Consider the following 25,023-nt stretch of genomic DNA (forward strand, 5'->3'; position numbering starts at 1 on the left):
AGGAACCAGGCTATGAGGGGTGGCCAGTCCTCTTCTGGCTGTGCCGGGTGGAGATCATAACAGAACATGGCCAAGATGTTCATAAATGACCAGCATGGTCAAATAATAATAATCACAGTAGTTGTCGAGGGTGCAACAAGTCAGCACCTCAGGAGTAAATGTCAGTTGGCTTTTCATAGCCGATCATTGAGAGTATCTCTACCACTCCTGCTGTCTCTAGAGAGTTGAAAACAGCAGGTCTGAGACAGGTAGCATGTCCGGTGAACAGGTCAGGGTTCCATAGCCGCAGGCAGAACAGTTGAAACTGGAGCAGCAGCATGGCCAGGTGGACTGGGGACAGCAAGGAGTCATCATGCCAGGTAATTGAGGCATGGTCCTAGGGCTCAGGTCCTCCGAGAGAGAGAAAGAAAGAGAGAAATAGAGAGAGCATACTTAAATTCACACAGGACACTGGATAAGACAGGAGAAATACTCCAGATATAACACACTGACCCTAGCCCCCGACACATAAACTACTGCAGCATAAATACTGGAGGCTGAGACAGGAGGGGTCAGGAGACACTGTGGCAACATCCAATGATATCCTTGGACAGGGCCAAACAGGCAGGATATAACCCCACCCACTTTGCCAAAGCACAGCCCCCACATCACTAGAGGGATAACTTCAACCACCAACTTACCATCCTGAGACAAGGCTGAGTATAGCCCTCAAAGATCTCCCCCACGGCACAAACCCAAGGGGGGGCGCCAACCCATTTCCATTCTTTTACTTTTAGATTTGTGTGTATTGTTGTGAATAATTTTTAGATACTACTGCACTGTTGGAGCTAGGAATACAAGCATTTCGCTAGACCCGCAATGACACCTGCTAAATATGTGTATGTGACCAATGCAATTTCATTTGAGATTACCCAATGAAAGCTATCAGACACCTCCAACACCCAGAACCAAAGCCTATGGATGGAGGTTTCATTTTCACACAAGAATGCATGGAGGTTTCAACAAAACAAGACAGACAGACAGCAGTTTCACAATCTGTTTTCACAATCAGACCGTAGACAGTTGCTGGTAGTTGTTTTCCAGTTTCATAAAAAAGCCTTTCTGCAGTGCTAGTGAACATTGAGTCACCAGACAAACCGACCCTGTCACTTTGGGTCATGGGGAGCACGTGAGTGAGAAAGAAAGAGACTGACAGAGGTCTCAAACCCTTTCACGTGTCTTTCAGTAGCCTAACACGTGGTTGGTTTACGGATGTGCAGACTTCCCTTTCAGATTCTATTCACCTTCTGGAAAGTGTTACTTTGAATTGGATGTTATTTCCTGATTAATTTAACTTCAATGTTTCTGTAATAGATACAGCTTTACTTTCAAAATCAATTTTCGTCCATTAGAATCAAGCCTACTGTTGAATGTGTCACTTGGATCAGAGGTATTTCAGGAGATACTGTAAGTTCACTTAGTGCAAGATTACAATAACTTTAGTTGCTCTCTGTAGTTGCTCTCTGCTTTATATGGTGCAGCAACACATCACAAAGACTAGCTAGGATTTCAACATCAGCGTTAAAATATTTATGTCAGCGGAAACTAAGTGTGTAAGAGCAAGGCTGAAACCAGAGGGATTTATGCTCAGATCAGAGGAATAGAGGATCCCCTTCACCATGTCAGTCTTATCCCCTATGATACCCGCCAGGCCCACATGCAGCACACACACACATCCACATGTACTGCACAGTATACATGACCCTGTTTCAAATGACTTTCCTACTTAAAGTCAGAGAGAGAGAGAATGAGAAAGAGAGCAAGAGAGAACGCCTTAGGGGGTCGGAGGCCTAGATTTATTTTCTCCTGGGCTCTCAGAGTCAGAGAAGGATATTACTTACAGAGCAAATTTCAGCTTAAAGTTGTAAGACTGAAACACTAGGTTGTTTCTTTATGTACCTGGAATAAAAGGAGGAACTATACACACCAACAGGAAAACATCTGGCTGCATGCCATCGTCAAATATTTTCTCGTTTATTTCCTCTGCCTACTGTACTCCTTTCTGCCATACTCTTYACTTTGACAACACTGTGGTGTAGTCCGGGTGGACTATGATGAGTTGCCAAGCAAATGACGGTACTCAAGCAGTAGTTTTAAACTACATAAAGTTATAAACAGGAAATTATCTGACTTCATGCCGTACTTCTTTTCATTTTGGTAACTCTATTGTAGGTGTATAAGCTATGCAAATTAGGGCAGTWATTTGAAACGACATAAGGGTATGCCTCTTCATGTTTTGGTTCCTGTTGTCAGTTGATGGTGGCCAATGGCTCCAGGGTCTGTGACAACACTTTATGTAAAACTGCCCTTCACGTGTGTGTATCTTATGTGAAGAAGTCGAGAATGCATTTGACTGGCCTAGTTACCAGATCCGTTTGTGCTATAGCCAACGTCTCTACCGTGTGTTGTCATGCCAAACAAGACAATAGACGCACGCTAGAAGAACAATTGGCTATACTACAAACAGATATGACAACTGACCACACTAGTATTTGACATGGTCAAACAACTAATATGCTACACTGCCATGGGATATGATAATGGTTGTGTCCCAAATGGCACCCTATTCCATTTATAGTGCACTACTTTTGACCAGGTCCTATAGGGCTCTGACCAAAGTARTGCACTATATGGGAATATGGTGCCATTTGGAAYGTAATCTGGGGCTATATTTCATATCGCAAAGTATTGCAGAGAGATTTCTGTTCATGTCAGGCTCAACATGCAAACAAAATGCCATCAGAGAGGAGACTAGCGTAATCCTTCCTTTATTAAGATACCCATGCTCACCAGAATGTTTTCTTACTGACTAAACATACAGCAAGCTATGCTATCCATCTCTGCACCAGTGTAATAATGACAACATGCTGTAGTTGGAGAGAGGGTACATAGAGGTAGACAGGGTTGGCTCCGTCTGCCCCTCTCTGTGTCTCTCCTCTGTCGCTCCCTGTACCTCTCTCTTCTCATCCTCTGGTTCATCATCAGTCAGTCCAGGGAATGTGAAGAAAATGACATATGCGTATCCTCCTGTCCAAAAGAAGATTATTCAGACAATGATGGTATGACTGGACTGGATAAGGGTTTTGGATAAAAGCCGTGCCCCAATAAATATTTCCCGGTGTTAAATATTTGGTGTTTTCACGGATTAAATCTCCACCAAAAGATCTGCATGTAACTGCAGAGTTAGTAGATGGAATTGTTGGAACATTTAAATCATTTCAACATTTGAAGTTTTACACGTCAGAATCCAGTTTTTACATACAAATTCATGTATCTGTTATAAAAAGGGTGTGRTGCTTTGCTTGTTGGATCGATTCCCCTGCTTGACACAGACTTTGGTTGGACCACACTTTATGATTCCTGCCACAAGTGCAGTACCTGAGGTTTAGCMTGTATGTACAGTATTTGCTTTGTCACAACAACACCTGGTTTCGACCTACATTTGGCCTGTATTTCTCCTGTATCCAAGCATTCAAATACATGCAAAACATGAAACAGGGATCATACCACAACCCACTCAACCCCAGGACCTGAGAAAGACACAGATCCAGAGATCCATTGGCAAACTTTGCAGACGTTTCCCCTTATTTACCCCTTTCTTCCCAGTCTGCCCAGTGTGACAGTAGGAATAAATCACCCTTGTCCAATTTCCTGGACTCTTCCTAATATGGGCGTCAATTAGAGGAAGAGTACTACTGTGGCCGCAGCTTTGCAGCCTGCGAACCGGGCTGCACAATGCATTAGCCCACGATGAGCTGTCAAAAAGGATTATTTCAGCTACGCCAGTCAGCAAAAGRGGTGTGTGCCGCTCTACTGCACTACATCTGAGGAGAGAAAGAGAGGGGCGGGAGTGAAAAACAGAGAGAGAGCGAGAGAGAAATAGAGAGGGAGAAAAAAGCTACCCAGATAGAGAGGAGAGAGGGAGAAATAGTGAGAAGAAGAGAAGTGTCCATTTAACACACATAAGAAGGTGGATTTTTCTGGAAGAGCACCGTGCGATGTTGGAACACTCGTCGGAGCTAGCCCTGGTGCAGAGCTTATACGTCAACAGCATGCGCTGTCCCCCCTCTGCCTCCGCCGCCGGTGTCCCCGTCAGGAATGAGGACCTAGGATCTCTGAGGTACGTTGTCCTTGGATGTTGGTTTGGCCCCTCATTCAGAATGAATGAATCAGATCTAGCCTGGCTGGCTTTTGTTGTGGTTGGGGCTTTAGCCAGTGTTTATAATGCTTATTTGTCCCTGTGGTGGTGAATAATGGATATTGTTATAGGACCAATTCATTGTTTTCAGTTGAACTATTCATTCTCATGCCATGGTGGGTTAGGGTAGATTTGTGATGTGTATGTTTTTCACTGAAAGGAAAAGAGACACAAGCTATCTTGTGATATGGGGGAAAATATCCCCCCCTGCCCAAAATCCACCCCCTTCAGTCATCTTCACAAACTCACCTATTGATCCTGTTGATTGCAGTTATCATCAAATCAAATGTGAATAAATACATTTTCCCTTCTTATATTATTTGACTCAAAACCAATGTATTGTGAATACACAATACTGATGTATTGGTCCACAGGGATCGGGAAAGTTGCATCTCCCTGAAATGAAAAGAAGTTGAAGAAATAAATTAAAAATAGGTGTGACTTTCACTCACAATTAAAAGATGAAGAAATGGGTCTCTGTCAGTCTGTCAGTCAGTGACGCAGGGACAGGGATCTACCACTGTATGAAAGAGAGGCCACAGAACAGGACAGTGGTGCGAACAAGTCCATCCATCCAGGCCTTGCCCTAACACCTTCAGACAAAACCAATATAAACTGCAAATCTACTGCAGGGCACAGAAACATTTACATCATCCAATAAGACATTTGCATAAACCAGTATTACCAGCCCCAGCACCAAAAACCTAACTCAAACTAATCTGATAAGGTTAGTGTTAACCAACATAACAGCCAGCCGAACTATAAAAAAAATCTGCATTTATTTTCAGATTAGAACATTGAGTCATACACAGATCTTCTCCCACTCCTTCTCCATTTTGAGAGCACCAGCTTCAGTTGGTCGCCATTCTGCAAGTGCTTTCAGAGCTGAGAGAAATGATGTCAGCCAGGCAGATAGGCAGGCAGCAAGTTCATGACGATAGATATATACAAACATAGGTGATGTAACATATTTGGGTTGCTCTGTACAGTTGGCCTATTTTTACTTGACCCGCTCCACCATTGGTTAAGAAGGGGTGCAAATCAAATGCTAGATGAATTGATTTGTAGGGGGCAGGGATCATACAGATAGTCCCACGTTGCAAAATAATACCACAGAACAGAAAGATGTAAACAAAGAATGCATGGTACGTGTAGAGATTACCATAGGATTACGATAGTAATAATCTGAGAGATTAAACATGTGAGGCTAACGTCAAGAGGCGGCAACCAATAACTAACTATACAATCCATTCCAAGCAACATGCTTCCATTGCAACAATAAAATAGTATTTATTTTTTAATATTTTACGGCACAATATGTTTTATACTTTCTTCCATAAATAGATGGGTCATTTAGTGTACAATGGGGAACTGTGATGTACTGTAGGCTACCCAATTAATATCTCATATGCCAGACCATATGTAATATTCAGAGACTTACATGTCTGGTTCCACAAGACTAATAACCACCACAAGACAAAGGTGCTGTCATTTAAAATGGCCAAACAAGGGGGCTGTCATGTCCCTCTTGCAATGTATCTTCTTAGAGAGATTTTCAGAGATCTAAAATGATTAAACACAATTATAGCCTAGTCAAAAGCTCACACATACTTTGATGTTGTGTGAGATAGTAGTAATATCAGATTACAGTCCAAATGCGTAACATTTCAACATAMTATCTGAACCAAGAGATGCTTTGATAGATGCTTTTTATAGCAGCCCCAGCCCCTAAATCCTAATGGGCGTTCATAGATTGTATGTGCCTGTCTGAATGTAGCCTATACGGTAAAATAGGTCACAGTCATATTGTATGTATTTGGCTGCGCCATAACACTTTGAAACGCTAAAATCAACACAATCTGCACTGTAGTCTGCCTTGAAAATTGCTTTGGATACAAGGATTAACCGGGATTTCACAAACAGGATATTTCTTATCAGTRAGTCTGCAGAAGGAACCTGCAAGTAGGAATTTTGTTGGACGACGTATACCATGCGCATCCCGTATGACTAATAAAACTTGAAATTTGAAACTTGGTGAGACACTCCCAATAATATTTTAGGGGGTTATGAATGTGCAGCTGCTGTGAGTGCTAGAATGAACTATTCCAGTCCAGTTAATTAGGCCGCCAGCCCCTCTCTGCTACGGGTTGTATTCATTAGGGCACAACGTAGCAACATGTTTAGCAACGGAAAGCGAAAACAAGCGTTTCTTATTAAACAATTCAGCTAGTCCTTCCCTCTCTGTTTCAGTCTGTTTTCTTCCATTTGGTGCCTGCTCTGCTGTGGTACAAACAGTACTTTACAATTGTGATCTGTCCCCCCTCAATGGGGGTTTGTATAGGGAAACCTCGCCCAGCAAGTCGAGTTCAACAAAGAAAGACAGGCTCCCCCTCTCCAAGAAAACAACAGCAATACCACAAAAGGGGAACATGACCTGTGACCCTTATAGAAGCAAGGGTTATGTCCCAAATGGCAAGCTGGACTCTGGCCAAAAGAAGTGCACTATATAGCGAGCCATTTGGGACACATCCAAAAACTCAGGATGACTGGGGAAAAAACAGCATTTTAATGATCTTTTCTTCTTGGCCAATATCCACAAAGAGTCTCGGTGTAGTAGCGCTGATATAGGATGCTTTTGTCTTTTAGATAAAAATGTATATCATTATATGGACAGGGGCGACCTGATTCTAGACCAGCACTCCTACTCTGACAAGCTTTTTGAATACTGGCCCAGATATTAATAGGGTGGGACTCGGATTTGAGTGTCTTAACCAAACATTTTGAGCATTTCATTTGAATTATTGGAGAAGAGTATTATAGAAAGGGGATTTCCTATTACTACTTGACTGGTTCAATAATAGCCAAGTGCTTGAGCTAAGGACTCATGGAATGGGGTTGCCATAGCCTATAATTTCCCTTTCTCTGATAATCTCTTACCTCTCACAAAATGTCCATCTCTTTTGTTAACCCATCCACCCTCTTTGGGGTACAAAAATAGCTGTTTTTGTTTTACAGCTTTTTTGATACATATAAACATCCATCTCTTTTTGTCTGTCTTGGTTCTGTAGTAGTCTAGCCAGGGGATTATTGGGATCTCCTTTTCCTTCGATCAACACCTGTCATATTTCACAAGCATATCGTTTAGGTCAGATTGAGCCATGGGTGGTTAGAGTACCAATACACTTGTGTAAACTGCTGCCTACTTCAAATAGACTGACAATAAATAGTCAAGTAAAGTATGGATTCTATGGACGTGCAAACAAAATAACTGGAACCCCGGCCTAGTCAAATGTTTTACATACTTGACAGGGAATAGAAGTAGTCACGCCCCTCTCTCGCTCTCCCTGCAGTTGACAGCTCGCTTGTAGTTTATTTTTCAATTTGGGGATTGGAGGAGAAATGAGCTGGGGCATGCAGAAGACGAATGTCAATCGCTTCTGATGACTTAGTATTCGCATTCGGCTGCTTGGAGTAGAAGGCCCCCCCTCCCTGGCTCCGTTTTGTGGTCGCGCAGCAGTTGAATCTCGAAGCCATTACTTTCATTGTTGAAAGACTACGGCGTGGTGGGTTGTACTGTAGCTCGTTAACATGACTTCGGCATACAGTGGTCTGGATTTTCTTCCGGATAGGACGGTCGAAAGCCGGTTGATGATGAGCTCGGAAGACACAAAGTAAGTAGCAAATGCCTAACCGACATGTATTTGTCAACATTTTTGAACGACTTGCAAATAAATGTGTAACGCCCGCACATGAAGTTGCGTCCAACGCGCCACAAATGTCGACGTTTTGAGTAGAAAGCTAAAAGGAGGTACCATAAGCTCGCTAACGTTATACAGTAGTTCACTGAGATGTGTTTACGGCTTAGCTAATGAAATACTAGTCAAGTGACATTTGCTTCCGGAGTTAAGACGTTCCAGACATTATCGGACTCGTCATTCTAAAGTTTATACAAGTCGTATTGCTTGTGTGTTTACTGTGCGAGCGGGAGAAACGTGCACACGCGGCAGCCGCCCTTTGTTTTTTTTAATGCTGCTTGCTTGAGCAGAACAGCAACGGAGTCTTCGGTTCGGGTAGGTCATGACAGAAATTTACTTCAACTAACAATGTTACTACCCATTGCAACGCTTTTGATGGCAAGCATTGCACAACAGTCGCTATGTAATGTAACAGTTTACGTAATTTTTTTTGGCGAGGTATTTCTTGCGTTTGTACTCGGCGTGTTTTACGGAGAGGCAGTTTGCTACGTATTTGTAGCTAGTTTCCCCGTTAACAAATCGATTTCCCGTAATGGAGGTTCGTGTAGGGTGGCTTGCAGAACACGTGATACATTTCTGAGCAATTTTAATGAAAATCGTGTGACCGCCACATAGATTGTTGGCAAAGGAAGCCAGTCTAAATGCCCCCAGGCTAATTCGGCTTACCATGAGTGGATTTCAACCCACACCCATAGATAGGGTATGAAGCTCAAGGCTCTACGTTGCTAGTCACCGTTAACTCTGAAATCCCTCTAGCCATATCTAGATATGGGCTTGGCTCTGTAGCCAAGTTCCTGAAACATACGGGACATGCATAGCCTACATGGCTACAAACGTAAACCCTTTACAACAAATCCTTTGCCCAGATATTGATTATAAAATGGTCTGATCAATGGATTTGCATTAAAACACGGTGACTGACAAATAATAWATGCTTTCCTACTAGATAAGAACAGACGGGAAGCATTCTCACCCGTTTCCTTTTTCCATGCAAGACGGAATACATTTTTGTTGTTGTAGTGGCAACAAATACGTTTGTCATAATGCTCATGGGAAATCTTTCGACCCCTGACCTGTCCAACTCGCAGCTGTTGTTGGATGATGGATTTATGCATGTTCATGTGAAGCGAGAGGTTTTACTCCGCCCAAAGTCTGTCCACGAAAATGTATGTATGAAGGTCAATGAGCTTGTCGAATACGGTCAACAAAAAATCTAATTGCTAATTTACTACATGAAGCTTCTTTGATCGAATATTCGTTTCTTAATGGTTAAGTTGTTACGAATGGATTTATATAAGTGGACGCACGTGGCATTAAAGTTGTTTTGGGGTAAATTGCTTTATTTCATAGTTGTGCCTGTTGTCATAGAGATAGCTAGAGGACTCATCATTGATATAACTGTTTTAGCATGAACATTGCCATTGAGGGATCCACCATTTTAAACTTGTCAACTGTGTGGGGATTCCTGAGTTGGAGCAATCAGTGAATGTAGAAGAAAATTGACTACTTTTTAAAATAGGGGTGTGAACGTTTAAACAACATTGGGATCCTTAAAGTTAAGAAAAATCCTGTGTCTCCACAAATCTGCGTTTATTTTCAGCAAACTTAACACGTGTAAATATTTGTGCGAACATAAGATTCAACAACTGAGACATAAACTGAACAAGTTCCACAGACGTGACTAACAGACATGGAATAATGTGTCCCTGAACAAAGGGAGGGTCAAAATCAAACGTAACAGTCAGTATCTGGTGTGGCCACCAGCTGCATTAAGTACTGCAGTGCATCTCCTCCTCATAGACTGCACCAGATTTACCAGTTCTTGTTGTGAGATGTTACCCCACTCTCCACCAACGTGAATCCGACCATCGCCCCTAGTGAGACAAAACCGTGACTCATCAGTGAAGAGTACTTTTTGCCAGTCCTGTCTGGTCCAGCGATGGTGGGTTTGTGCCCATAGGCGACGTTGTTGCCGGTGATGTCTGGTTAGGACCTGCCTTACAACAGGCCTACAAGTCCTCAGCCCAGCCTCTCTCCGCCTATTGCGGACAGTCTGAGCACTGATGGAGGGATTGTGCATTCCTGGTGTAACTCGGGCAGTTGTTGTTGCCATCCTGTACCTGTCCCGCAGATGTGATGTTCGGATGTACAGATCCTGTGCAGGTGTTTTTACACGTGGTCTGCCACTGCAAGGACAATGCATGTTCATTAATTGTTTATGGTTCATTGAACGAGCAAGTGTTTAAACCCTTTACAATGAAGATCTGTGAAGTTATTTGGATTTTTACAAATTATCTTTGAAAGACAGGGTCCTAAAAAAGGGATGTTTCTTTTTTTGCTGAGTTTACATACAAATGTATAGACGAGCAATGACAGAGYGGCATAGGCCTTTGCCTTCTTGGGTACAGGAACAATGGTGGCCATCGTGAAGCATGTGGAGACAGCAGACTGGGATAGGGAGAGATTGAATGTGTCCGTTAAGACACCAGCTAGCTGGTCTGCGCATGCTCTGAGTATGCGGCTAGGGATGCTGTCTGGCCCGGCAGCCCTGCAAGGGTTAACATGTTTAAATGTCTTACTCACATTGGTCACGAAGGAGGAGAGCCCACAGTATTTGGTAGCGGGCCGTGTCAGTGGCACTGTATTATCCTCCAAGCGGGCGAAGAAGGTGTTTTAGCTTATCCAAAAGCAAGATGTCGGTGTCATTGACGTGGCTGGTTTGCCTTTTGTAGTCCGTGCTGGTCTGTGGACCCTGCCTGATATATGATATCCAATAGTTCTTGCTGGCTGTATGTAATAACACTTTAGATTTTCTGGGCTAACAATGTAAGAAATGATACATAAAAAAATGAAATACTGCATAGTTTCTTAAGGACTAAAAGCGAGGCAGACCTCTCTGTTGGCGCCTATTTGCCAGATGCGAGTGTTTGTGTTCTCGGAAGTACGGAGTTCTGAATTGATTCCTAGCGGAATCAACTCTTGAAAATCGGAAATGGAAGTTGACACCAGGGGAATCGAGGAATAAATGATTGGAGTCGAGAATTTATATTTTGAGTAGACTCTCCACCACTACGTACATCATCGTCTTAAACAGTTGGAAAAAATGGCAGAGAAAGGCAAGCGACAGCAGCAAAGTCCTTTATGGCAATACTTTGAGAAGTTAAATGAGAAGGAAATGCAAACTTTCTAAGGTGGAATTGTTGTACAGTAATAGTAGTACATGTGCAATGCTTAACCATCTGAAAGGGATGATGCTTCTGCAGGCAGCTGCATTGTGAATTCGCATGGAATTTTATGATTTTTTTTCCATTTGAATGGAAAACCGATAAAAAAATATATAAATAAATTGCGGTTTAAATGGGCAATTTGTCACATCTGTGCTTTAAAATGGAGATGGCCTAAATGTTGCTGCCCATGCTGTCACAGACGCTATAATGGCACATATACAAAGATGAGTCCTCTACCTATCTCTATGGCCTGTTGTTCACATGCGTATCTGCCCTCTCATTGGCTAGAATGGCCCCACCAATGGTCCATCCTGCCTTCCAGGCATTTATATTTCCATTGTTAGAGCGGTCACTTGAATATCTTGTAAATATAATAAACAATCTTTTTGTTAATGTGATTCCAGCATATCACTCACCACTCATCTTAGTTGAGTTCAACAGCAAGTATCCTGTAGCAGCTTCATCCATTTGATATGCATTTCCCACATCACATACACATATTGAAAAGCCAACAGTGAACTTCCTGGTAATAGTATCACCTAGGCTAATATCAGCAAGGGATGATTGACTGAGGGAAAATGTGATCATGGCTTTCTGGAAATTGAATTGTGTCTAAAGCCAGGGTGTCAAGCTCATTTTGACCTAGTGGCCGCATTTGGTCTTCAACGAGGTACGGAGGGCCGCACTGAAAACTGGTTATATTTTCTCGCCGTCGAAATTTGCAAAAGATAATTCCAAAAATGATGGATAGGGAACTTTGATACTCCCTGACTGTCTAGCTTTAATTTAGTTGATTATTGGCAAGATGGGCAGAATCAAGAAACTGTTTCAATGCATGTCCATTATTTTCCATGGACCATATTTGACATTCCTGGTCTAAAGGCTTGGGGTGGTCTGGGACTGGAGGGATTCCTTGCATTCATCATATCTTTTGGCTTTGGACGTGCATGCACACAAAGGTGACCATTTCTACCTGACTAGTGTGTGTGTGTTGGCACCCTAGTGCACTACTTTTGCCCTGGTACTACTTTTGCTCAGCACTTCTTCTTTTACCCTATGGGCCCTGGCCAAAAGTAGTGCACTATATAGGGGATAGGGTGCTATTTGAAACGCACACATGGTGTTATCTGGGCTACGCTAAGTGTGAKGATGATGATGTGATCCTTTTGTTGTGGACACTGACATGGGTCGGGTGGCTGTCTGATCTGGGCAAAGTGTGGCCTCTTGGCACTGACTCCTGGGGCTGAGAGAGGGCCAGCTGTTCGCATAGTGTGTGGGGATCAAATAAAATTTTATTCGTCACATGTGCCGAATACAACAGGTGTAGTAGACCTTACAGTGAAATGCTTACTTACGAGCCCCTAACCAACAATGCAGTAAAAAAAATGTATGAACAAGTAATTAAAGAGCAGCAGTAAAATATCAATAAGGAGACCTGAGACTATATACAGGGGGGTACCGGTACAAAGTGCAGGGGCACCGCTTAGTCGAGGTAATTGAGGAAATGTAGGTAGAGTTATTAAAGTGACTATGCATAGATTACAGCAACAGAGAGTAGCAGTGGTGTAGAAGCCTATTGGACCTAGACTTGGCTCTCCGGTACCCCTTGCTGTGCGGTAGCAGAGAGAACAGTCTATGACTAGGGTGGCTGGAGTCTTGAACAATTTTTAGGGCCTTCCTCTTACACTGCCTGGTATAGAGGTCCTGGATGACAGGAAACTTTGCCCCAGCGATGTACTGGGCCGTATGTACTACCCGCTGTAGTGCCTTGCGGTCGGAAGCAGTTGCCATACCAGGCAGTGATGCAACCAGTCAGGAGGATGCTCTCGATGGTGCAGCTGTACAACCTTTTGAGGATCTTAGGACCCATGCCAAATCTTTTCAGTCTCCTGAGGGGGAATAGGTTTTATCCTGCCCTCTTCACGACAGTCTTGTTGTGCTTGGACTATGTTAGTTTGTTGGTGATATGGACACCAAGGAACTTAAAGCTCTCAAACTGCTCCACTACAGCCACGTCGATGAGAAGGGGAATGTGTTCGGTCCTCTTTTTCCTGTAGTCCACAATCATCTCCTGCGTGAGCCATGTAGACCGATGTTGAAGGCTGGGAGGGGCATGCCACCTGTTCTACCACTTCCTGCTGCTGGTGTGGCAATGTGCCATGGAACTATGTTTAATTAAATAAGAATCTGTTCCCCTCCCTTTAGACACTCTTTCTAGTATGGTGGTCTGGCATTCACAGGGCATACAGCACTGTGGCTCTCATCTTTGACCTTTTGACTTGAGGCTTGTAAGAGAGCTGACAAATTCTCCAACACATGCAACGGATTTAAAATAAGAAACTTGGGTCTGAACTACATACATGGGCCTAGGTCTACATCTTCACTCCTCTCCTTTCCTCCTACTCTACCAAGTTTGTCCAAGTGTGGTTTGAGGTTGCTACAAAATACTAGGCTCATGTCTACGTCTTTCTTCACCCCGTCTCCTTTCTTCCTAGTTCCCAAGTTTGGTTTGAGTAGAGGTCGCAACGAACTACATAGGCCTAATGAACATATCCACCGCTCTCTCATTTTTTCCTCCCCAAGCTGTGTGGTGTGGTTTGAGGCAAACTACATGGGCATTCATCTTCTTCAACCCTCTTTCTCGCAGTTTTTTTCCTCTTCCAAAGCCGCCTCCAAGTTTTGTTTGTGTGGTTTGAGGTCGCAACAAAGTATTCAGTAATTGTAGTCGACTTTCACGCTCAGATGGCCTCACGGCGTGTTTATTTAGCGAAGATCAGATGCATTCACCAGGGTGTTTCTGTAATTGACACAGTGGGATAGCTAGTTATTTACCCATATACAGCACGCCTGGTTGGCTGGTATACTACAGAGCACATGAACAGGATATACAGTGTAATATCAATGTGCATGACTTTAGGCTATATTTTGAGGGCTGAAAGTTTGAAAAAGGTAAGCCACCACGACTGATACTTTGGGTCAACTTCAGCCAACCAAGGTAAATCCCAAAACCACGTTAGGTTGTATGAAGCGTCCCTGTGGCAGTGGCACTTGCTGTAGGCCTTGCTAATAAAATGTTGAAGATTGCGATGGCATGCATATGCTCTACAACACATGGGGTGAGTTAGAAGGGTATACTGTCCAAGTTGAGTGGAATCAGCTTGGTATTGTCACAATACAATCTATTTATTTTTTATTTTTACTTCGATACCATCACGATACTCGATACCAAAGTGAAAAAGAAGGCATATTAGCCAAAGTCACAGAATGGCACTTGATCCAGACAGACCTTTTGAGTTCAATATCATAACATTTKAATTTTTTGATAAATCAATTATACAATCAATTTGACTTTGGTTTAAAAAAAACTATCTAACGACCATAATATAACGTCATAATTTATTTTGTATGTTAAATCTCTAGTCTATTGATAAACTGTATATATCAAGATGTAGCCTAGGCCTATTTACAATACAGGTGAATGAATATTCAATAGGATTGTGTGCATGCATTGTGTTTAGCATTTTCTAGTTGAATTCATGGGGCTATAGATGAAAACCAATCTGTTCCCCTTCCATTTGGGACTTATTGCACCGATCAACGATATTTGCATTGAAGAAGAAATCTCTTTTATAAAAGTGCGCGCGGTCTCTCTTTAAGACCCACGATGTCATTCACACCCACTCAGTTCGAGGCTCGAGCAAAGATTCTCTTGAATAGGAGTGAACAATACGTTTCAACATTTCCACATGCCGTGTTGAATTATTCAATTGTGTTAACTTCTGTGCAGCATGAGTGGTGACGCAGCCCAGACTCCCACTGAGTGCAGTTGTTCCTCAGGACATGCTGGAGCTTGCAAGGAGTAAGTGCATCAGGCACGGTGCTCTCGCACTATAAGGGGACATCGGCTGCGCTGATACAGATCCTCAATCAGTAGACAACGTGACACACATTTTGACAGAAGTACTGAAAGTAATACATTCTAGTACCGAACCGTTTTTCATGATCTAGTATCCAAAAAGTACCAAAGTTTTGGTATACCGTGCAACACTAAATACGCTGCCAATCCAGGGTTGTGTTCATGATTGGGGAACGCAACGGAAAATTAAATCCGGCTACTAGTGAGTTCTGGCCGCCCAACTACCTGCCTRCTTGATCCCATCCCCTCCTCCCTTCTCCAGACAATCTCTGGAAATATTGTCGCGTCCCTCATCAACTCATCCTTGATCACTGGCTGCRTCCCCTCTGACTCCAGAGTCGCTCCCCTCCTCAAGAAACCAACACTCGACCCCTCTGACATCAAACTACATAACCGTATCCCTTCTTTCTGTTCTTTCCAAAGCACTTGAGTTTGCTGTCTGGTTATCTCTCTCAGAACGTTCTTATTGACCGTAACTAGTCAGGCTTCGAGACTTGTCACTCAACCGAGACCGATTTCCTCTGTGGCACTGCACTGCCAAAGCGGACTCTCTGTCCTTTGTTCTCATCCATCAGATCGTCCTCTCAGGGCTGGGTGTCTCAGGCTCTGAACAATCTTGGATTGCATCCTGCCTGGCAGGCAGCTACTACCAGGTGACGTGGAGCGGATCTGTGTCTGCACTACCTACTCACTACTGTTGTCCTTCAGGGCTCGGTTCTAGGCACACTTCTCTCTCTACACCGTCACTCGACTCATATCCTCACATGGTCTCTCCTATCATTGATATGCGGATGACACTCAACTACTTTTCTCCTTCCCACCTTCTGACACCCAGATGGCGACACGCATCTCTGCGTGCCAGACAGATATGTTGACCCACCACCTCAAGCTCAACATCAACAAGAGGGAGCTTATCTTCCTCTCTGGGAAGGCCTGATTGCTCCAAGACCTCTCCATCACGGTTGACAACTCCACAGTTTCTCCCTCCCAGAGAGCAAAGAAACTTGGCATAACTCTGGACAACACCCTGTCATTCTCTGCAAACATCAAAGTAGTGACTCACTTGCGCAGGTTCATGCTCTACAACATCCGTAGAGTACGAGCCTACCTCACACAGGAAGCGGTGTAGTTCCTAATCCGGGCACTTGTCATCTCCCATCTGGACTACTGCAACACGCTGTTGGCTGGGCTCCCCGCTTGTGCCATCAAACCCCTGTAATTTATCCAGAACACTGCAGCCCGCCTGGTGTTCAACCTTCCCAAGTTCTCCCATGTCACCCTGCGACTCCACTGGCTTCCAGTTGAAGCTCGCATTCACTACAAGACCATGATACTTGCCTATGGAGAAGCAAGAGGAACTGCCCCTCCCTACGTTCAGGCTACGATCAAACCCTACATCCCAACCTGAGAACTTAGCCACCTCTGGTCACCCCTACGGGAGGGCAGCTCCCGCTCAGCCCAGTCAAAGCCCTTCTCTGTCCTGGCACCCCAATGGTGGAATCAGCTTCCCGCTGAAGTTGGACAGCAGAGTCCCTGCCCATCTTCTGAAAACATCTGAAGCTCTAACTCTTCAAAGAGTACCCCCCGTAAAAAAAAAGTTTTTAAAAGTAATTTGTGTGCTCGCACTTTTTATTGATGAAAAATGTACTTGCTATGACTGAGATGTGGTTGTCCCACCTAGCTATTTTAAGATTAATGCACTACGGGATGCACTATGTAAGTCGCTCTGGAGTGTCTGCTAAATGGCTAAAATGTAAAACATTTTGCAATGGAAAGTTACAATAAGCATTTATTATTGGACAAGTCGAGGTAGTCCCAGTCCATCCCTGTTTCAGTTTTTTTTCTTCTCGTTGGTGCCTTATGAACAGGACCCAGATGGAACAAGTGCACACTACAGGGAAAATTACACATTATTGGGACGCAGAACCAGTATACAAGCAGTAACATTCAGGTGGCCATGACTGTATTAGATGTAAGTAGAAGCCTATGTATTGTTGTCCATTATTTTAATCCATTTATGGTAGGATTAGGGTAAACAAATATACAATTTTTTTTGTGTGTGTGTATATGGGGGGAGATTGTAAACTGATAGACAATTACAGTTGAAGTCGGAAGTTTACATACACTTAGGTTGGCGTCATTTAAAACTAGTTTTTCAACCACTCCACAAATTTCTTGTTAACAAACTATAGTTTTGGCAAGTCGGTTAGGACGTCTACTTTGTGCATGACACAAGTCATGACACAAGTTCCAACAATTGTTTACAGACAGATTATTTCACTTATAATTCACTGTATCACATTTCCAGTGGGTCAGAAGTTTACATACACTAAGTCGACTGGTCCTTTTAAACAGCTTAGAAAATTCCAGAAAATGGAGTCATGGCTTTAGAAGCTTCTGATAGGCTAATTGACATAATTTGAGTCAATTGGGGGTGTACCTGTGGATGTATTTAAAGGCCCACCTTCAAACTCAGTGTCTCTTTGCTTGACATCATGGGAAAATCAAAAGAAATCAGCCAAGACCTCAGAAGAAAAATGGTAGACCTCCAAGTCTGGTTCATCCTTGGGAGCAATTTCTTAATGCCTGAAGGTACCACATTCATCTGTGCAAACAATAGTATAAACACCATGGGACCACGCAGGAATCATACCGCTCAGGAAAGAGAYGCATTCTGTCTCCTAGAGATGAATGTACTTTGGTGTGAAAAGTGCAAATCCATCCCAGAACAACAGCAAAGGACTATGTGAAGATGCTGGAGAAACCGGTACAAAAGTATCTATATCCACAGTAAAACAAGTCCTATATCGACATAACCTGAAAGGCAGCTCAGCAAGGAAGAAGCCACTGCTCCAAAACTGCCATTAAAAAAAGCCAGACTATGGTTTGCAACTGCACGTGGGGACAAAGATYGTACTTTTTGGAGAAATGTCCTCTGGTCTGATGAAACAAAAATAGAACTGTTTGGCCATAATGACCATCATCGTTATGTTTGGAGGAAAAAGGGGGGATGCTTGCAAGCTGAAGAACACCATCCCAACCGTGAAGCACGGGGGTGGCAGAATCATGTTGTGGGGGTGCTTTGCTGCAGGTGGGACTGGTGTACTTCACAAAATAGATGGCATCACGAGGAGGGAAATTAGGTGGATATATCGAAGCAACATCTCAAGACATCAGTCAGGAAGCTAAAGCTTGTTCGCAAATGGGTCTTCCAAATAGACAATGACCACAAGCACACTTCCAAAGTTGTGGCAAAATGGCTTAGGGACAACAAAGTCAAGGTATTGGAGTGGCCATCACACAGCCCTGATCTCAATTTTATAGAGGCAAGGAGGCCTACAAACCTGACTCAGTTACACAAGCTCTGTCAGGAGGAATCAGTCCATATTCACCCAACGTATTGTGGGAAGCTGGTGGAAGACTACCCGAAATGTTTGACCCAAGTTAAACAATTTATRGGCAATGCTACCAAATACTAATTGAGTGTATGTAAACTTCTGACCCACTAGGAATGTGATGAAAGAAATAAAAGCTGGAATAAATAATTATCTTATTCTGACATTTCACATTCTTAAAATAAAGTGGTGATCCTAACTGGCCTAAGACAGGGAAGTTTTACTAGGGTTAAATGTCTGGAATTGTGAAACTGATTTTAAATGTATTAGGCTATGGTGTGTGTAAACTTCTGACTTCAATTGTACATTGATACAACCTGCACTCTATCTGCAATATTAAAACTGATTGAACCCTAAAATAAATACAAAATAGAAAATAACATCCGAAAAAACATCCAGGCCAGGTCAGAGAATGTGSGCAGCAGCTTTGGATGGGCAGCAGGGGCCAGGAGGGCATGTGGGTTGGCTGGGTAACCTTTCCCTCTTGGACAGAGGCCTAAGTGGAGCGGAAAGCTGCTGTCTAGTTGGTGACTGACCGTCTTAAGACGCATTGGAGGGACGCCATCTCAGCAGAAGACTGTAAACAAAAAATAACTGGACTCGAGTGGGGTTCTGTGACGTTGCTTATTTATTAAGGGCCCCTTTCAAACAGCAGCCTACTCTGGGTTTAATAACTAACGTAGTAGCTTATTTTCTTTATTTGGTGGGCTTTTCTAAGCCATAAATACTCCAGACTAGAAACCTTTGTTTTATCTGGGTCTGCCTTCAGTGTATCTTGGTCTGTAGTAGCTGGTTGTAACAGGCTGCTGGTCTTTCTATATCCCTGCAACAGTCTTCTTCACCTGATGCTAGATTTGYATTCTACCTCCAGCTAGACCACAGTTGACTTGCTTCAGCCTAAGCCAGGTTCCTATTTGCCTATCTTCATTAATCCATTCACTAGGGTGTCCAATCAAAGGCGCATCTTTTGACCAATACGTAAAATAAATTGTCTATAATCCTCTAAGAAACCCATTGGTTCAAACCTCGTGTCGCCTATCATAATCCGTTCTGAAGTTATTTTAGTTTTTTTTTACCTTTGTAGGATGGCCAAAATTTGGGTGACTAAATCAATGAGGCCAGAGTAAAAAAAAAATGGAAAAGCTGTGCAAGAATTAAGGCTAACTGACAGGCTCACTGTTGAACTTGTCATCTTCTCGAATCCGGAGGACATAAAACAATATAAAGGTAAAATAGATATTACGTGATATTTTCATCTTTATGCAAAATTCCTGTTCTTTTAAAAATATATTTCTCACAAAAACAAGCATAACTCTGAGATGTCAACAGAGCACTGAGCGTACGGCAAGCTTTTTATTTTCAAAGCCTTTAACATTTAATTCAGTTTGTCGTTTGTATTTGGCTTTTTGCGACTTGAAGAAAACAACTTTGCAGACCACCACAACATGCAAAATCCTTAAGATGCTTACTCGACCGCTCTGTCAAACAGAGCTCGGTGCTAATCGGATGTGTTGTGTTAACGAAATCTTTTTTTAGATGCTGAATGTTAATGATATGTTAGAGAAAGACCCCACTGAACGATTCAAAACATTAAGAAATGATATTTGTCTTGGTAAAATGTGTTTTATAACATAAGGAAGTGAAATTTCATCTCCTCTGGGCTGAGTGGGTGGACACGCTACGTTCACACCCTGACTCAGCCTAATTTGCATCCCTCCTCATCCATAACCACCGTCACCAGGGACACTCCATATGATTATGGAGCTAATGGGGCGGGTCTTGTCATCAGGCCCTGGCTGCCTCTTGTCAACATGGAGCCCTATTCACAGCATGATTGGACACGTCTGTCTTCATCAGGGGAAATGCAACAATGAAAATTAGGCCATATTGTGGCAGAATTGGAGTTAATGCTGGGATGGAAACATCTTAATGGGGCCTTCATCAGAGCACTGATGTACTGATTATGGACAACTGTGATGGTCCTCCAGCAGGCAAGCAGCACCTCGGAAATTAGATGAGATATCACAGAGCTGTGTGTGTGCCCGTAGCCGGGGTGACTCGAGGTGCAGCCTGCCCTGCCTGTGTGATCTGCGCCTAACCACCACCTCGTATGGAAATTGGTCAGATATCACAGAACATAGGCCAGACAGACTTGCAGACATCACACCAGAAACACATTGCCAATTCCTTGGTGCCTGTTGTCAGGTGCTTTTCTGGAGTGAGAGTGATGTGGAGACTGCTATGCCTGTGTGATCTAACTGCCTCCGCGCCGAGGCTAGAACACACAGCCCTGTGGCGTCTGCATCTCTGGTTGAGTGGTATTTCTATTCTGAGATAGTAATTATTCATCCACTCTGACAACCAATACCTGGCTGGGCCCTTCCCGTCTGACTTGTCAGGTTGGAAAGAGAATCAGAAGTGAGATGGAGACCCTTTATACACTTGACAGCGGTCTGATGTTAGGGGGGGATAGAGAAGAGCTTTTCTCTGTGTTTGAGAGTGACAAGGCTACATTGCAGTTGGACTGGGAAGAACCACTGATCTACAAATCATCTTGCATCCCAAATCTAACTACTCATGGATCAAGATAAGTGATTTCTGTGCCTTGCCCTGCTCAAACTGATCCCTTCCAACATGTGGTTTTCTCTCTTGGTCATGTCGAAGCAGCACTCAGTGGCATTTTAAATTACTATGGCTTTCTTGAAGAACAAGTATCACTATTCAGGATAGTCTGGTTATTCTCAGAAAATGTCTGTTTCGCTTGTCTGCCCTTCCTCAGAAATGTTAAGCCCTCGTCCACGACTCCACAATGTAAACTGCGACTTTTCATCCCCAAATAAAACGAGAGCGCAAGAGCCCTGCTGAGGAAAGGAGCATGAACTATAACTAAGTTTGGCCGGTATCCAGATAGTCATACCTGCTAGGCAAAGCCCCGCCTTATCTCAGCTCACTGGTCACCATCGCAGAACCACGCTCCAGCAGGTATTTGTGGTCATCCACAAAGCCAACACTTCCTTTGGCTGCCTTTCCTTCCAGTTCTCTGCTGCCAATGACTGGAACGAACTGCAAAAATCACTGAAGCTGGAGACTCATATCTCTCTCACTAGCTTTAAGCACCAGCTGTCAGAGCAGCTCACAGATCACTGCACCTGTACATAGCCCATCTGTAAATAGCCCATCCAACTACCTCATCCCCATACTTTTATTTATTTTGCTCCTTTGCACCCCAGTATCTCTACTTGCACACATCTTCTGCACATCTATCACTCCAGTATTTAATTGCTATATTGTAATTATTTTGCCACTATGGCCTATTTATTGCCTTACTTCCCTTATCCTACCTCATTTGCACAAACTGTATATAGACTTTTTCTATTGTGTTATTGACTGTACGTTTGTTTATTCCATGTGTAACTCTGTGTTGTTTGTGTCGCACTGCTTTGCTTTATCTTGGCCAGGTCGCAGTTGTAAATGAGAACTTGTTCTCCACTAGCCTACCTGGTTAAATAAAGGTGAAATCAAAAAAATACCGTTCCTATACCATAGGGGATTGATTGTCTCTGCTGTAACGAAGCTTTCTCTTGCAACCTAGCCATTTAGCTAGTAGGTTAGCAAACCAAATGCATAGCTGGAGAGAATTTATTTGGCACATCTTACATAGTCTATGCCACTGCTTAGAACTAAGTGAGCCATTATTTTCAATACCAAAAATGTATATTTCAAAATACCCCTTTCTTTACTAACATTGGTAATCTTTCTTTACTACAACTATGAATTGAACCATCACATAAAGCAGCACTGGATTATATCACAGGGTGTGGGCCTATGAATGTTGATTTTTGTTGTTGTTGTTGAGGTAGATCGTCAAGTGATTCCAACCAAGCTAAGTAAAAGCCATATATTCCAAGTCGAAGGCCATTAATTTAGGATGCATACAGAACCCAACAAACGTGTGACGCTTTTGAGAAGGTGGCTGATGACATGTATTCTCGTATATGATATCAGTGGCTCAGTGCTGCCTCAGTGACAGTCTCTATAATGGGAGCAACTAGGAAAAGTGTAGCAGTGCAGCTGATATGCTTCTGCGCTCAGACCACAGCAAATCTCCAGGCATATGGTCCCAGTAAATCATGTTATTTTGTGGGAAGAGCAGCAGCAGTTATGCTAATGTCAGCTTGAACCTGTCAGCTGCTCCGGGACCTGTCAGCTGCTCCGAGGTGTCTTGGAGCCAGGTCACTTGCCACATCACAGCGACAGGCCCTCCTGGCCTAACTGACTTTCTCTGGTCTGGGACATAATTATTGGGGCACACTAGCAAAATAGTTGCAACTTGAAAACGAGTGTTTCTTATTGGACAAGCTGGAGCCAGTTTCATTTGAAATGATCCCCACTGGAGTGAGCTCCCCAGTGACGGTTTATGGCTTTTACATGTGGGAGCCCTTTCCAAGCAAGGGGAGTAAAGAAAGGAAGAAGGTTGTGAGTMATTTGGATTGGAACTTGCATTTGGTGTGGTGGCTGGGCAAATGACCACTGGTACTGACTGTTCAATTCCCGGGACCAACCATACGTCTAGCTTGGGTAGTGTTGAAGTATTTATCCAGTATTGGGATCATTATTATGTTTCAGCAATTCACACCACATGTATCTAGTTTAGAGGTCGACCGATTAATCGGAATGGCCGATTTTAATTAGGGCCGATTTCAAGTTTTCATAACAATCGGAAATCCGTATTTTTGGACACCGATTTGGGCATTTTTAATTTTTAACACCTTTTATTTAACTAGGCAAGTCAGTKAAGAACACATTCTTATTTTCAATGACGGCCTAGGAACGGTGGGTTAACCTCTCTAGGGTATGTGGGACGGTAGCGTCTCACCTCGTCAACAGCTAGTGAACTGCAGGGCTCCAAATTCAAAACAACAGAAATCCCACAATTAAAATTCCTCAAACATACATGTATTTTACACCATTTTAAAGATACACTTGTTGTAAATCCAGCCACAGTGTCTGATTTCAAAAAGGCTTTTCGACGAAAGCAAACCAAACGATTATGTTAGGTCAGAGCCAAGTCACAGGAAAAAACAGCCATTTTTCCAGTCAAAGAGAGGAGTCACAAAAAACAGAAATATAGATAAAATGAATCACTAACCTTTGATGATCTTCACCAGATGACACTCATAGGACTTCATGTTACACAATACATGTATGTTTTGTTCTGTAAAGTTCATATTTATATCTAAAAAATCTGTTTACATTGGCGTGTTATGTTCAGTAGTTCCAAAACATCTGGTGATTTTGCAGAGAGCCACATCAATTTACAGAAATAGTCAACATAAATGTTGATGAAAATACAAGTGTTATACATGGAATTTTAGATCCACTTTTCCTTAATGCAACCGCGGTGTCAGATTTCAAAAAAAACTTTACGGAAAAAGCAAACCATGCAATAATCTGAGTACGGCGCTCAGACGACAAATCAACCCAAAGAGATATCCGCCATGTTGGAGTCAACAGAAGTCAGAAATAGCATTATAAATATTCGCTTACCTTTGATGATCTTCATCAGAATGCACTCCCAGGAGTCCCAGTTCCACAATAAATGTTTGTTTTGTTCGATAATGTCCATTTATGTCCAAATTCCTCCTTGTTGTTCGCGCGTTCAGTACACAATCTAAACTCACGACGCGCAGGCAGGTCCAGGCAAAAGTTCTGACAAAGTCATATTACAGTCCGTAGAAACATGTCAAGCGAAGTATAGAATCAATCTTTAGGATATTTTTAACATAAATCTTCAATAATGTTCCAACCGGAGAATTCCTTTGTCTTCAGAAATGCAATGGAACTCAAGCTAACTCTCACATGAGCGAGCATGGTCAGCTCATGGGAGACCTTACTCAATCCCCTCTCATTCGCTCCCACCTCACAGTAGAAGCGTCAAACAAGGTTCTAAAGACTGTTGACATCTAGTGGAAGCCACATGACCCCATTTCCACTATCTTGGATAAGCAAAGAGTTGAAAAACTACAAACCTCAGATTTCCCACTTCCTGGTTGGATTTTTTCTCAGGTTTTTGCCTGCCATATARGTTATGTTATAYTCACAGACATTATTCAAACAGTTTTAGAAACTTCAGAGTGTTTTCTATCCAAATGTACTAATAATATGCATATCCTAGCATCCGGGCCTGGGTAGCAGGCAGTTTACTCTGGGCATGCTTTTCATCCGGACATGAAAATACTGCCCCCTACCCCAAAGAAGTTAACTGCCTTGTTCAGGGGCAGAACGACAGATTTTTACCTTGTCAGCTCGGGGATTGGATTCAATCTTGCAACCTTATGGTTAACTAGTTAACTAACTAACTGCATATAACCGATGCTGTGCGCATTCGCGAAAAAAGCACTGTCGTTGCACCAATGTGTACCTAACCATAAACATCAATGCTTTTCTTAAAATCAATACACAAGTATATATTTTTAAACCTGCATATTTAGTT

General features: G+C 42.9%; 1 protein-coding gene and 1 long non-coding RNA gene across 10 annotated transcripts in view; one reads left to right on the forward strand and one right to left on the reverse strand.

Moving 5' to 3' along the window:
* Positions 1-2,791: 2,791 nt before the first annotated feature.
* Positions 2,792-9,154, reverse strand: LOC111952363 (uncharacterized). 2 transcript variants are annotated; one of them, XR_011474221.1, is made up of 3 exons: positions 8,966-9,154; positions 4,487-4,633; positions 2,792-4,277 (listed from the first exon to the last, which is right to left on the reverse strand). It is a non-coding gene; the product is annotated as an uncharacterized lncRNA (long non-coding RNA). The 2 variants fall into 2 exon arrangements; XR_002875718.2 differs by having other exon boundaries at positions 2,792-3,066; positions 8,966-9,152.
* LOC111952361 (CUGBP Elav-like family member 2) overlaps positions 2,991-25,023 on the forward strand; it is a 71,745-nt gene continuing 49,712 nt past the window's right edge. For 6 of the 8 annotated variants that reach the window (XM_023970947.2, XM_070435321.1, XM_023970949.2 and 3 more), the window contains exon 1: positions 2,991-4,159. In XM_023970947.2, the coding sequence (XP_023826715.1) occupies positions 4,038-4,159 (122 nt within the window). In that variant the 5' untranslated portion in view covers positions 2,991-4,037. Of the gene's footprint in view, positions 4,160-7,589; positions 7,909-8,178; positions 8,308-25,023 lie in introns of those variants that run through there. The other 2 variants (XM_070435323.1, XM_070435324.1) reach the window with 2 other exon arrangements.

Source organism: Salvelinus sp. IW2-2015, linkage group LG26 (assembly GCF_002910315.2).
Source record: "Salvelinus sp. IW2-2015 linkage group LG26, ASM291031v2, whole genome shotgun sequence".
NCBI classification, from domain to species: domain Eukaryota; kingdom Metazoa; phylum Chordata; class Actinopteri; order Salmoniformes; family Salmonidae; genus Salvelinus; species Salvelinus sp. IW2-2015.